General features: G+C 44.6%; 1 protein-coding gene across 51 annotated transcripts in view; it reads left to right on the forward strand.

The window, feature by feature from the left end:
• Positions 1-13,803, forward strand: part of Myt1l (myelin transcription factor 1-like) — a 395,627-nt gene that overhangs the window by 306,081 nt on the left and 75,743 nt on the right. For all 51 annotated transcript variants that reach the window (XM_017314969.2, XM_011243819.3, XM_030246582.1 and 48 more), the window contains 3 exons: positions 2,680-2,770; positions 4,370-4,477; positions 8,725-8,939. In XM_017314969.2, coding sequence (XP_017170458.1) covers positions 2,680-2,770; positions 4,370-4,477; positions 8,725-8,939 — 414 coding nt within the window. The remainder of the gene's footprint in view (positions 1-2,679; positions 2,771-4,369; positions 4,478-8,724; positions 8,940-13,803) is intronic.

A 13,803-nucleotide genomic window follows, 5' to 3' on the forward strand; every position in this document is an offset into this window, starting at 1 on the left:
GCAATCTGACTCCATCTTCTTTCTCTTTCAAGGGAAGCACGCTGGCTGGCAATAGGTGGCTCAGTACTTTAAAGTTCATCTGAGCAGGAGTTGAACGGGTCTGTGAACACAGCTGTAAATCCATGCCAATTCCCAAAGCCATCATCAATCGGAACCCTGGCCTGGTGTCACCATTTCAGTTGTAACCTGCTTCTTAGCATCAGGCATGCTGCAGGTTCTCAGTACAAAATAAGGCACCAAGGCTGACAGCTAATGCTATAGGAGGGTTTCTTTATGGGATTTTTTTTTCCAGGGTATAGGGGTTTTGCCTTCAAGATCAATCCTTCTCAATGGATAAGAATTCTCCTTGACTCTATTTTCACAGGAAGTATCTAGATGTGGTTCAAGTATGGGTTTTGCTCTATTGAACTAGAAACTGAATAGGCTTGCCCTGGTTGGTCACATTCAGACCCACCTTAGCAGGCAGTAAGTGTAGCTCAGGTAAGACCTGGTCTTACAAACTGTCTGAAGCAAAGCATTTCTAAAGGCAGGCATGGTGCATTCCTATAATCCCAGAACCTGGGAAGTAGAAGCAGGAGGGCTGAGTTTGACATTAGCCTGGTCTAGATGAGAACATGTCTCATGAAGGGTATAGCCGGCATGGAGGTACAGAGGAACTCTAACTGCTTTCTCGTGAGTAGTTCTTCATAATACTGTAAAGTGTAAAGATAATAGTAAGTAGAGTACTCCATAGTAGCCTTGTTTGGTTTTCTGGGCTGGCTTCCCATCCATTTCCGCCCAGATGAATTCAGTGAAGGGCTCTGCCCTGTAACATACTGACTAAATGACAAAGGGCAGTTCTGTGCCTAAGGAGACCCCAACTGAGCCAGACAGAGTTTCTGTCACCACTCCACAGTACAGACTTAAAGTGTGCTAGGTAGCATGGGAGGATACCAAGAAGTAGGTCTAGTGGGTGGCACCCTAGGTGGCATCTTTTGAGCTCCAGTAAAAACAGGAGTGAGTTACCAGGGAAAGGCATGAAGTGTGAGTGACAGAAAGGAGCCCCAACATAGGCTTGTGTGGAAAGGTGAGGTAAAGAAAGAGATGTGGGGCAGCAACCAGGTAAAATAGCATTTTTTTCAAAAGCCCCAGGTATGAAGGCTGAGGTTCAGAAGGAGCCTAGGAGGAACGGTTAGAGGTCACTGGGGTTCCTGTTTGAAAGTCTTCCCAGTCTTCAGAGAAAGACTGGGGAAAGTAGTGAGGGTAGCGCCACAAACTGAAGAGGAGAAACGGTTTGAGACAGTTCACAGAGGCAACATGCAGACTGAGGAAGCAGATGCCACTACAGGTGTGGACTGAACATAGATAATTTCTGTGTCTCCACTTAGCAGGACACAGCCATTTAAACTCTACCGCACGGCTAAGCCTGAAAGGTGTTTGCTCTCTCCAGGGAAGATTTTATAATAGAAATATTTAGCATAAAGAGAAAGAAAGGCATGTGTTAAGGTAAAAGAGGAGTGTGTGCCATTCTAACAGGTCAATAGGCTAGTAAGATTGCAGATTTCAAAGAGAAGGGCATATCTTCCTCTGAGATAGGGAGTCCTCTGAAAGGGGTTCTCCTAGGCCCCCTCCAGGCCCTCACAGGAAATGAGCTGAATGCTGACATTTCCACCTTAATTCATATCTAAACTTTAATTCATAACTTTAGCCATACCTAAAGAAAGAGGCAGGAGCTATGAGGGCTTAAGAACAAAACAGCAATGGACTGTTCGTAAGGAATTCACCAGTAGTAAAGACGCAAAACATGGACAGGCACAAGGGCATGTGGAAACTTCACACAGGGCCCAGCAAGACAATGACCGCTCCACGGGAGAGAAGCCATGGACAATAGTGACAAGTGTGGGCAGACATGGCTGAGCAGACCTCACAAGACCACTTGACCATAGGCAGGCTTTGCAGGCAGTTAGGACTGGGCTTTGCAGACATCTAGATCAGACAGGCAGAGCATATATGGCCAGCAGGCTCCTTTGAAGTCAGTTGTCTTGACTTCCCCATCACTCCTAACCCCACATGTCTCAGCAGACAAAGGATGGAACAATAAGGACCAGCCTCCCTGGATGCCAGTAGGCAGTGTCCTTGTGCCCTGGGGACCAGCTCTCTCATCTTCCTATTTGTTAATTTCATGTGGTAAAAATGCAGGGATCTAATTATTCCTGTTCATTCTACTGAAAGCACAAAAGATTCTAATTTCCTAGGTAAACGTGATTTATTTTAAAAATGAGATTTAAAGTTTGGCTCACTCACATCAGACTTTCACAATCCCATGTGTTTCCAAAGCACAGGCATGTTTTTTTTTTTTTTAAACGCCCAGGCTATGTGCTGTTACATGGCTGATCGGCATCCAGTGCTTATCTATGGGATACACTAGGGTGGCCCTTGCTTCTGTCCCACATGGGACTATTCAGTTATGGCGCTCTCTGACCCCCATGGCTCCCTGCCAGTGCACCCTGCTTTGCATGCCTGAGGACAGTCATACAATCTTCTTTCTCTTCCCACATATATTTCCTGGTCATGCACATCACAGACGTTTGTAGTTTGTCTTAAACTAATCTAGCCTGTTAAAACAATTGCATATTGTATTCTCAATATTTCTCTCTTTTAATGCTGGGCTATTTGTTTTTTTGCCTCTCCTTTGTCAAGTTCTTGCCATGCATGAAAATGTTCTCAAGTGTCCCACTCCAGGCTGCACAGGGCGAGGGCATGTGAATAGCAACAGGAACTCGCACAGAAGGTAAGCCACACTCTGCTGGGGTCTATGCTAGAAGAAGCCACCCACAGCCCTTCCCCATGGTAGCTCTTTACTGCTATGCAGCCCCTCCCTTCCAAAGGAGAGCGGCAGACCTCACACATTGCTCCTGGAGAGTTGGTCATAGCACGTACAGAAATGTCAAAGGGTCAATTGCCCGTTTTTGAAGACTTAATTTCTTCAGTTATGTTGCCTCCTCTAGTATAATAGAGCACTGTTCCCTCACAAAGTCACCTACTCAGTACAGCATCTAAGATGGAACCCATAGCCACTTACAATGAAAGAGACCAGAAGGAATCCAGCAAGTTTCTCTAACCTTCTCTCATAGGAGAGGCTGTCTGTCACTTACCATTCAGGGTTGTGAACTAGAACCCAGCAGGGCAAATACAGAGGACTAACTTGGCTGCTCTTGAATTTGATGAGTCCCCTGGCCATCAGCATCAACATCATTAAAATATGAGCAGATGTCCAAACGCATCTGGCAGGGGTACACCAGTGAGGACGCGGCTCCAGGTCAATGGCTTTAACTGGACTACTGCTGAAAATATACACTGTCAGAATTGTACTCTTGATAGTGTTCCAGCTTTCTTCCCCATCCTCTTCAGACATTATAAGAGTCACTAAGTTCCTCTCAAAATCTAGGTGATAGCAGATCACTTCTTTTGCAGTAGCAAAATGTAACTCGGTTAGATCTGTCTTGCCACAGCTTAGATTTCTTCTTAAATGGGGGAAGGAAGCTGTAAAAGCTCTCTTAATTTTTACCTCACTGGTTAGTCACAACAAGAAGCTTGGTTACCAGTGTCAAGTTTATAATAAAACAGACCACAGCTCTATGCCCTGCAGAAGGTCTCTGGTACTGAGTCTGCAGGAGCTGGCAGCGATGCAGGAGATCCCGGCTGAGTGCTGTGCAGAGCCCACAGTGTCAGTTCCTTTTTCTGCCATCAACACACGTGTACACATGGATGGCCACACACACGGAGCTAGAACACACGGAGGCAAGCATGCAGATACTATGACTTCCTGTGGAAGCAGCTCAAACAAAGAGGCCTCAGTGTTCCCTCTGCCATCCTGATCCTGCTGCACTAGTTAAGAATCACATTTGCCTGAAGTCCTGGAGGTATTCCTGCTGTACCTCCCTTTCTTTGCCCCTCCTTTGGTGAGCTCAAGTCAGAATCCCTGAAGCCTTATAGATAGATACCTCTGGTATCAGCTCAGAGTGCCACCTTCTGGTATAGCCAACTAACTGCCACTCTTGAGTCTCAAAAACTCCTTCTCTAGCTGCTACTGCCTGACCTGCAGAAATGGCCAGCACTCCAGCATTTCTGCCTGAAAGTTTAACCAGCCTGTGTTGTATTTGCTTCCTGGAATTTGGCATACTCATCGGACAGGCCTGGTGCTGTCTGTCATAAGAGCTATATGCCAGAGCCCAGGAAATATATAGTACCAGGCAGGCTGGGAAATTCTCCTACCTCCATCTACCTCAGGGTCATCTTAGCTGGATGAAGGACAGAACATGGTGAATGTTATCAGTGTGTGGCAAGCCATTTGAGACCATTCAGTTAAATCTATCTTCTGTCATTGTAGCCTCTCTGGATGCCCCATTGCTGCTGCAGAAAAACTGGCAAAGGCCCAAGAGAAACACCAGAGCTGTGATGTGTCCAAATCCAACCAGGCCTCAGACCGAGTCCTCAGGTACTCAGCCGAAGTGTGTCATCAAGGGATTTCTCTCAGAATCTATCCTGACACAGAGCAGAGAGAGTGTTGGAGATGCTCCATGGAGTAGATGTGTTCTTGAAGGAGGGAAGGAAGCTATGCCAGATTAGAAGCTGAGTCCTGTGCCCTCAATCCTGAGAGAGTATGTAGAAGTCTGGTGGTCAGTGTAACTCCAGTGGCTCAGCATGACTTCAGCAGTCAGAGAACTGGATGGAGTTCTATGATTTGTAGTCCTGACAATTCATAATTCTATGAATGCTAACTAAAATAGAAGTTTTAGAAATCAGTAATGTTAGTAGCCCATTATAATTTTATCCCAGTTTGAAGCAAAGTACAGCACCTGCTTATGGGTGGCACGGGGCCTTTTTAAAAATGCAGGAATGACAAATGCCACATTCCCTGTGCTTGGAAGTTTTCTGTATGAAAAGCCATCAAAGCTGTCATCACCCCTTATCCTCACACACCCTGAGATGTGGGTGGAAGTAGGTGGCATCACTGCCGCTTGACAGGCAAGACAGAGCACAGGGGCTCACGACTACCTGACTTAGCACTGCAGGTTAAAGTGGAAAAGTGCCGAGGAGCAAGACTGAACCCCGTTTTCCAAAATCAGGAAGATGTTTATAGGTAGAAGACGACATCTACGTTCCTCACAGACTTCACACACATCTCATGAAGTCTGTGACAGTCCGTGTATTTCTGCTTTCTTACTCTCGTGACAATGTCTCCCCATAAAATGCTATCATCGTCATGTTCTCATTTGAATATACCCAGTTCCGTGGATGTTGTACCACAGTCATAACTCTGTGCTAGCTCAGAGGCATACGGGCTGTCTCTAAAGAGTAATGATGAATAGTTTCCCATAGATACAGCATTTGGCTTCTACTATAGGTATTTCTTTGGGATAAGTTACTTAGAGAAAATTACTAGGCAAGAGATAGACACATTTTGGTCCTCATTTAGTATTTTTTTTTTGCAATTAATTAAATTTCCTTTCTCCTTTGAGAAAGTTAAAAAGTGTATAGGAATTTTTATATATTTAAACAAAAATAAAAAACTAAATGTAGCTATAATCCCTCTTTTCCAAGATAATCCTTCTCTGACTTTTGATATTCTCTGCATTATGATGAGAACTTAGGTGAACCTCTTGTCTGCCTCTCAGTTTCCTATTTACTGCCACTATCCCTTTGCAGATATGACTGAATACTAAACAAGTTGTCCAACTTCTTCCCCACCTCTCAGTCCACTAATCAGTGGAGGATTCCCGCAATTCCCAAGGATGTTTAAGGAAGCAGAGTCCTTAGCCAAAGGAAATGTGGGAAATTGTGAAGGAAAATAGCTCAGCAATGTCACATTCTTATTCTAATACCACACCAGAAAAGGTGCTTTTAAAACATAAGCAAATAAGCCAGGCAATGGTGGCGCACGCCTTTAATACCAGCACTTGGGAGGCAGAGGCAGGCAGATTTCTGAGTTTGAAGCCAGCCTGGTCTACAGGGTGAGTTCCAGTACAGCCTGGGCTACACAGAGAAACCCTGTCTCAAAAAATCAAAACAAACAAAACAACATAAGCAACTAAAAGAAATGGCAAGTGCCATGTGAAATCAGGGGCAAATTATATCACTTTTTTTAAGTACTAAAAAATTATACCAAAATTTCAACAGTTTTAAATCTGAAAGAATTCTGGGTTATCGTCTCTTTTAGCAGTTTTTATATTTCCTAAATATGTTTTCCATGAATTAGAGAGGCTGTGGAAGTCAGACAAACACATGCAGGCCGAGCCTCAAGGACCCCCATCCTGGTCCCAGAGAGGACGTCCTTCGCGCTCTGACCTCCCACAAACCCTCACTGCGGTGGCCGCCCCAGCCCACCCAACAGCTTCCATTTCACACACCGGAAGTCCACGAAGGACTTCCCAGTCAGGTGCGCGCTGAGGTTTTCCCCACCTCAAGCTGAGACCAGGCTGCATTCGGGCTGATAAGCCTTGTCTCCAGTAGGCTGACTGCGGCCGTGTTTCCGGGGGGAACAGGCAGTGTTTCCGGTAGTCAGGCCGTACATCCGGCTAAGACCCAGGTCGTGTTCCCAGCTGAGGAGAGGCAGTGAGTCCGGCCGAGGGCAGGTAGTGAGTCCGCCCAGGAGCAGGCTGGGCATCCAGGGCTGGGCTGTCTCCCAGTTGGGTGCAGCAGCAGTGTTTCAGGATGACGAACCGGCAGTATTTCCCACTGAGGTACGGGCAGGATTTCCAGGTTTGAGCAAGGAAAAGTTTGTCATCTGTGATTGGCCTTTGTAGATAGACCGTGAGCCAACACTAACCACTAACGTGGTTCACCATAGTTTTGGTTTTGGTTTTTGTTCCCCTCGGCCGTAACACCCATTTTTTCATTTTTCTCGTTTGTTTGTTTTTTATTAGATATTTTCTTTATTAACATTTCAAATATTATCCCCTTTCCTGGTTGGTTTCCCTCCCCTATCCCCAACCCACCCACTCTCATTCCTGGCCCTGGCATTCCCCTGTACTGGGGCATTGAACCTTCACAAGACCAAGGGCCTCTCCTCCCATTGATGACCGACTAGGCCATCCTCTGCTGTATATGCAAGTTAGAGCCATGAGTCCCACCATGTGTTTTGTTTGGTTGGTGTTTTAGTCTCTGGGAGCTCTGGGGTTACTAGTTAGTTCATATTGATGTTCCTCCTATGGGGCTGCAAACCCCTTCAGCTCCTTGGGTCCTTTCTCTGGCTCCTTCACGGGGGACCCTGTGCTCAGTCTAATGAATGCCTGTAAACATTCACTTCTGTATCTGTCAGGCGCTGGCAGAGCTTCTCAGGAGACAGCTGTATCAGACTCCTGTCAGCAAGTTCTTGTTGGCGTCCACAATAGCGTCTGGGTTTGGTGGTTGTTTATGGGATGGATCCTCAGGTGGGGCAATCTCCCGCTGGTCATTCCTTCAGTCTCTACTCCACACTTTGTCTCTGTAACTCCTTCCATGGGTATTTTTCCCCCTTCTAAAAAGAATCAAAGTATCTACACTTCCTTCTTCGTGAGCTTCATGTGCTCTGTGAATTGCTATCTTGGGTATTCCAATCTTCTGAGCTAATAATATCCACTTATCAGTGAGTGCATATCATATATGTTCTTTTGTGATTGGGTTACCTCACTCAGGATGATATCTTCCAGATCCATCCATTTGTCTAAGAACTTCATAAATTCATTGTTTTTAATAGTTGTGGAGTACTCCATTGTGTAAATGAATCACATTTTCTGTATCCATTCCTCTGTTGAGGGACATTTGTGTTCTTTCCAGCTTCTTGAGGTCTTACTTTTTGGAAAAAAGTTTGATATAAATGGGAAATAGAATGATCAATAACCCCTCCTGAAATTAAGGGCCATTTTACGTAAATACACTGTTCAAAAATGGTGGAAATATGGGGATACCTGCCTGCAAGGACTTTTAACAATATTTTACCTCAGAAAAAGTTTAAGACTTGAGATTGAGATGTGCAAACACCTATCGGTATCTATTATACAGAACAAAAATTGCTTAAAGAGTATAAGGGCACCAATGTTTAACTTAATTCTTTTGTGTTTGAGGTGGTTTCCACTTTTAAAATAGACACAGACACATTAGTAAAGGAATAAGAATCAAAACCCCCTCCATTTAAATATTTTATCCCAAAGTCTAAGATAAAGGACTACTAGATAAAGAACATTGAAGGAACATGAATATTTATTTGCTCATAGGTTCTCCTACAATTCTATTTTAATGCCCAACTAGATAAATTCTGATACAGTTTTGTCTCATTCTGTGTTCCTATGTGTGTCTGTTTCTTAGTTTTAAGAGTCCGTGTCATTGTCATTGTATGATTCCTCTACTCTTTGTAAACCCCACAAACGCAATGCCTATAGACTGAATTCTTCCTCAACTGCCTGTGTCATGTCTTACCGACATTCTTTCTGAAAGTGAGATAAAATGATACAATACATTTTAAGTATTCTATTACTTCTTTTTTATTTCTAGTATTGACTTAGTCAGATACTTTATTTGGAATATATTATTAAATCAGCCTGTTAGCCTGTCCTTTTGGTGGGGGGAGCTAGGACTAAAGTCTAATCCATGAAAGGTCCTGAATTCTTGATAGATGAAAGAAAACATGTGTACTGGGATAAACATGCGTCACGTTGCATGGGCAGCCATAGGAAAGCACGCTGATGTTTGTTTGTTTATTTTCAGGCCAATGTGCTTTGTCAAACAGCTTGAGATTCCTCAGTATGGCTACAGAAACAATGTTCCCACAACCACACCACGCTCCAACCTGGCCAAGGAGCTTGAGAAATACTCCAAGACTTCGTTTGAGTACAACAGTTACGACAACCATACTTATGGCAAAAGAGCCATAGCTCCCAAGGTGCAAACCAGGGACATATCCCCCAAAGGATATGACGATGGTAGGAGGTGCACACTCTTATACATGAGAGACACGTTGCCGTTGATGATGTTGTTGTTATGTGTATCCATGTCCTGCAGATCAGCCACTATTCGTGCTCACCCAGTGGGTGTCAGAGGCACAGCGCACATGGCAGAGTCCTGTGCTGCATGCTCGAGGCCCAGGAGGGGGAGGTACCTGTGGGCAGGAGGGGCACTGTTTCTGCAATGACTCCAAGGCATTGGCCTCTGCATGCTTACAGGATATAACAAACAAGACCCTGGGCCCTCTGTCTTTTGGGGTGTGGCTGAGCTGGTACCCTTGTCAAATGAGCCTTTTAAAAGACAAATACCCAAAATAAGTTTCACAGGAAGGAACAGGTTGAACTATTTTGACAAGTTCCACATTGGCAGTGCTCTTCAAGGGTACATATTAGAAACTTTTGAGGGCCTTGTTCAAGGTCTATGCACAGGCTGCACCCTAGACCAATTAAGGTGGATCCCTGGAGGTCCTCTGTGTACTGTACTAGTATGTCTTAAAAGCTACCCAGGACTCTTGATTCAGCCAGCCCTCTGAGCAAACCATGCCTGAGTTCCTTCTCTATCTGGATATCAGGAAGGCCAGCTTCAGTGTGGGACATTTGACCCTGAGCCTTGGGATCCCTGCCCTCTAAGAACTAGTCTGCACTTAACTTACAAGTCGTCTGATGATGTCAGAGTCTGGTTTCTTACTTTCCCGTACATGGAAGAAGAGGGGATTTTAAAGAGTTAGGGCCCCTCTCTAAAAAAGATACTTAAAGTCACACACACACATATAGACACATATGGGGATTCAGAAATAATGTAACAATCCAACATAAGCTACTGTATATTTTTTAAGCTGTGTTTTTTTATAGAGATAATAAGTAATTTGTTTTGTGAATGAAATTTAGTATTTTATTGACATTTCATATACTGGTTGTCTATGTATATCATCAGCTCTTTAATATTCTGACAAGTAGATACATATAGAACAAAAGTAAGACTACAGGTATCGTGGAACTAAGTATTTTGGGTTTCTGTTTGGTACTAATTGTTTGCTAGTTTCAAGTCTTAAAATTTGTTCACCCAGTTGCAAATCAAGGATCAAAAGGAAATTATCTTTACCCAGATGTAAACTCAGTTGATAGACGTTCCAATCTATTGACAGTGCATAGTGATCTCTTCATTAGATGTTCTTGTTCACATTCCTGTTCCACGGCTGTAGTCCAGGGCACTATGTTCTGAGAAGCAACCGGACAACGCTTTTTCTTTTTACCTTACTGACTTTATCCTGGGCACATATGGAGAGTCATTGCCATGTCTTAGAGCCACATACCTTTTCCTGGACTGCAAGTGGATCTGTGTGGGCCACCTCAGCTTTGTACTTTATGAGCTCCAGGGTCCTGGACCTGGAGCAAAGGATCTTCTAGTGTACTCACTTCCTTGAGAGTAGAGGGGGACTGAGAGTTCCTGCTCAAGGCAACAGTGGTGATCAATGGTGATAAGGTGGTTTGTGGGTGCTTTTTTCCACCATAAAGGCAGGAGTGAACATATTTATTGGTCCTGATTCTCTCAAGCCCAGACAGTTAACTGTCTTGAAAGCTTGGGTTTTGAACTTGATATAAGTCATGCTTTCCATTGGTCTACCAGAAAAGACAAGCCTATTGAACATACTCAATTAAACCACAGTATTAGATTCTCAGGAAATCAAGAACAAAAGGAATAGCAGCCTTCCACTACAACTTTCTGAGGAAGCAAATCAAAGCTCTAGTTTTCTCCTGTTGTCTCTGCTGTCAGACAGTTACTTCTAAAAAGAGCTCACCTTTGACAAAAGAGGTGAATCATAAAATTTTATAGGAGACCCACACCTAGGGAAGTCACCCCTATGCCTGGGTACAAAAGGTAGATTCTAGTATAGTTGACTATGGCAGCACCCCCATGTTTGCCCCAGACTTATTTTAGGCACAAAAAGAATGTACCTCCTGCTCTTAGAAAAATAAGAGAGTCTGGCCTGACATAGAATTTATAGTTCTTAGGGCCTAGGAACAGTGACTGCAAGTACAGAATGATGTAGCTAAGCCATAGGGCCTGGATATCAGCTCTTCAACTAGCACCCCTCCCCTGCAGCCTTCCATCAACCATCTTCTTCTCCCAGACACCTCACCAGTGGTTGCTATCTGTCAGTCTTTAGGCTACTTGGTCTGAAACATAAAAGTGTGTGGCTTGCACTCTTGCACAGGGAAGCATGGTTCATTCTCTCTGGAGGACTGGATGCGTCCCACCAAATGGCAAATTGTATACTTTGTTCCAAGGTTGGAGTAGGCCTAGTGTTCAGGATGCCCATGGGTTTGGGAATATACAGGTGATCTGGGGGGTGGGGCAGAAAGAAAAGCAAGGTTCAGCTGTAGGGGCTGAGAGAACAGCCTCCTCATGTCTGTCACAGTGAATCTGGACACCTCACATAGGAAGGGGATGAGATGGGAAGGGAGGGAAAGGGGCAGCTCAGTCCATGAGTGTAAAGTTATCATCTCCCTTCCCTATGTCATGGGCAGCTAAGAGTGGCTCTGATGTGTTTAAATGTTAACAAGAAAACCAAAGGAAGGGTATCTCATGATGTGGGAATTATAGGAAACTTTAAATTCCATTGCTGTGGTTATAGCCTCTGGTCACTCCATCTTTCTTATGGTCACAGCCCAGGACTTAAAATGACTCCTGCTTAGACCTGCTTGCCTCCAGTGCTTGCCACCAGGTCACTTGCAAGACAAATTGCTACTCTTGGGTGCTGCATCTCTGGGCACAGCTTACCACTTCTGTTCGATGCTGCTTTCCATCCCATTACAGCAGCTATCCATGTCCTTTGCGAGTACACTACTGCCTTAAGTGCAGCTCTGTGTCCCATCACCCATGAGAACACCAGTATGTTAGCTCTCAGTGGACAAAGTGCCTGCTCCTCAGAGTCTCCAGACCTTGTCATGGAGGGTGAGCCAGGAAGACAGTAGCCATGCAGAAAGGATTCTGACAGAGGTGGTAATCAGGCCCTCTGAAGGCCTGGTCCCCCAACATATGCAGGCAAACTGTTTTCCATGGAGGACTCTGAATCCTCATCTCTGCCTGTTTATAATACACAACAAAGAAGCTAAGGGCTAAGTTACGTTAAGGCCCCTCTTCTGAAAGCACCCACCTTAGTGAACAGTGTTCCCTATATTTCTAGCTATCTGGTTCTCATGGAAGTTGCTGATTGTGTGGCCATGTGTCTATTCCCTGAAGGAAAATGAAAAATTAAAAAGAAACAGACATACTCAAAAGAATGTGAGAATTTCCACAAGTAAAGTAGGCTTCTTAGGAGGTTCTAGCTGCAGGTTTTGTGTTGGTTTTGCCACTAGGTTTTCAGTCTTTGAAGGCAGCCATGTTTATTTAGCCTTGAGGATCTGTGATGATATTCTCTCTTCTTCAGCCAGAGACAGAATGCAGTCTGAAGGTAGCAATCAATGTGGCTGCCTGGCTATCAAGCACTGGTGGCCTCTGGGAAAGAAGCCTTCACATTCCCTTCCCATCATCTGCTGGCACCTAGTATACATAGTTTCATCTGAAATAGACCTTTGTGCTAAGGAAACAGAAAGTGTAATAGCCACTGTTATTCTGATCAGACACGGGGAAGACAGTAGCAGGGCATCCCAAACAAACGCCCTCACTGTGTGGTACTTTTGGCCTCAGCACCATGAATGAACACCATGCTGTGGTGGCCTTAGTGACTCAGACCCACAGTTCTGTGGCTATCAGGCAGTGTTAGCAGGGTGAAAGACATCGTTTACTTGAACTAATTGAAGTACAGTCAGTGTTAAAATTATTTCACATAGAACAGAAGTTACTATATAGACTCAGTAAAAAGGAGGATATAGATGTGAACGTGACCCTAGCTGTATGAGTGATGGAAATGGACAGGTGCACGTAGGCGTTGCTGACAATTCAGTCGCCTGCTAGCCTTCTGCACTACCCCCTTGTCAGAATGCAGGCAGCATCTCCATGACTTACCTACTGGAAAAGTGCATGCTGCACCATATTCACACTCAAAGCTTCAAGATGATGGAAAGCGATCAAAGTTAGATAAGAAGAATGCAATCATTTTAAACATTTATTTTAGTAAATTGTTGCCAACAGATGTAGTGTTTTTGAGCAAATGAAATGCTAGGGCACAATACGACACATTCTTCCTGGACTGCAGCCCAAGTGCTTCTCTGTGTCTGCTGCCTGCCACAGACGGCCCCAGTGTCTGCATCTGTGTGGTGGGTATATAGCAGCATCCACAGGGAGGTAGGAAGCTAGGGGTCTGGTATACTTGGCCTGAGAAACAGTTGTCACGAGACAGGATGCAACAGAACATAGCTAAACTCCAAGAGACACCTGCTAGCTCTCCCCTAACTCTGCCCAGGAACCTAAGTAGGGACACTACACAGCACTGAGTGGCAACACCACGTCCCTGCTCTGATACAGCCCTACAGAGTGAGACCCTGTCTCGGAAAACCAAAAACAGCAACAACAAAAAACGAACAAAAGGGGATTTTTTCCCCTGGACCATTAGCTTGCCATCCCCACTTAAAAGAAAGAAAGAAAAAGAGAGAAAGAGAGAAAGAGAAAAGAAAAGAAAAAAATTTAAAAAGAGAGAGGAGAGGAGAGGAGAGGAAAGAGAAAAGAGAAGAGAAGAGGAGAGGAGAGGAGAGGAGAGGAGAGGAGAGGAGAGGAGAGGAGAGGAGAGGAGAGGAGAGGAGAGGAGAGGAGAGGAGAGGAGAGGAGAGGAGAGGAGAGGAGAGGAGAGAAGAGAAGAGAAGAGAAGAGAAGAGAAGAGAAGAGAAGAGAAGAGAAGAGAAG

Source organism: Mus musculus, chromosome 12, assembly GCF_000001635.26.
Source record: "Mus musculus strain C57BL/6J chromosome 12, GRCm38.p6 C57BL/6J".
Lineage (NCBI taxonomy): Eukaryota > Metazoa > Chordata > Mammalia > Rodentia > Muridae > Mus > Mus musculus.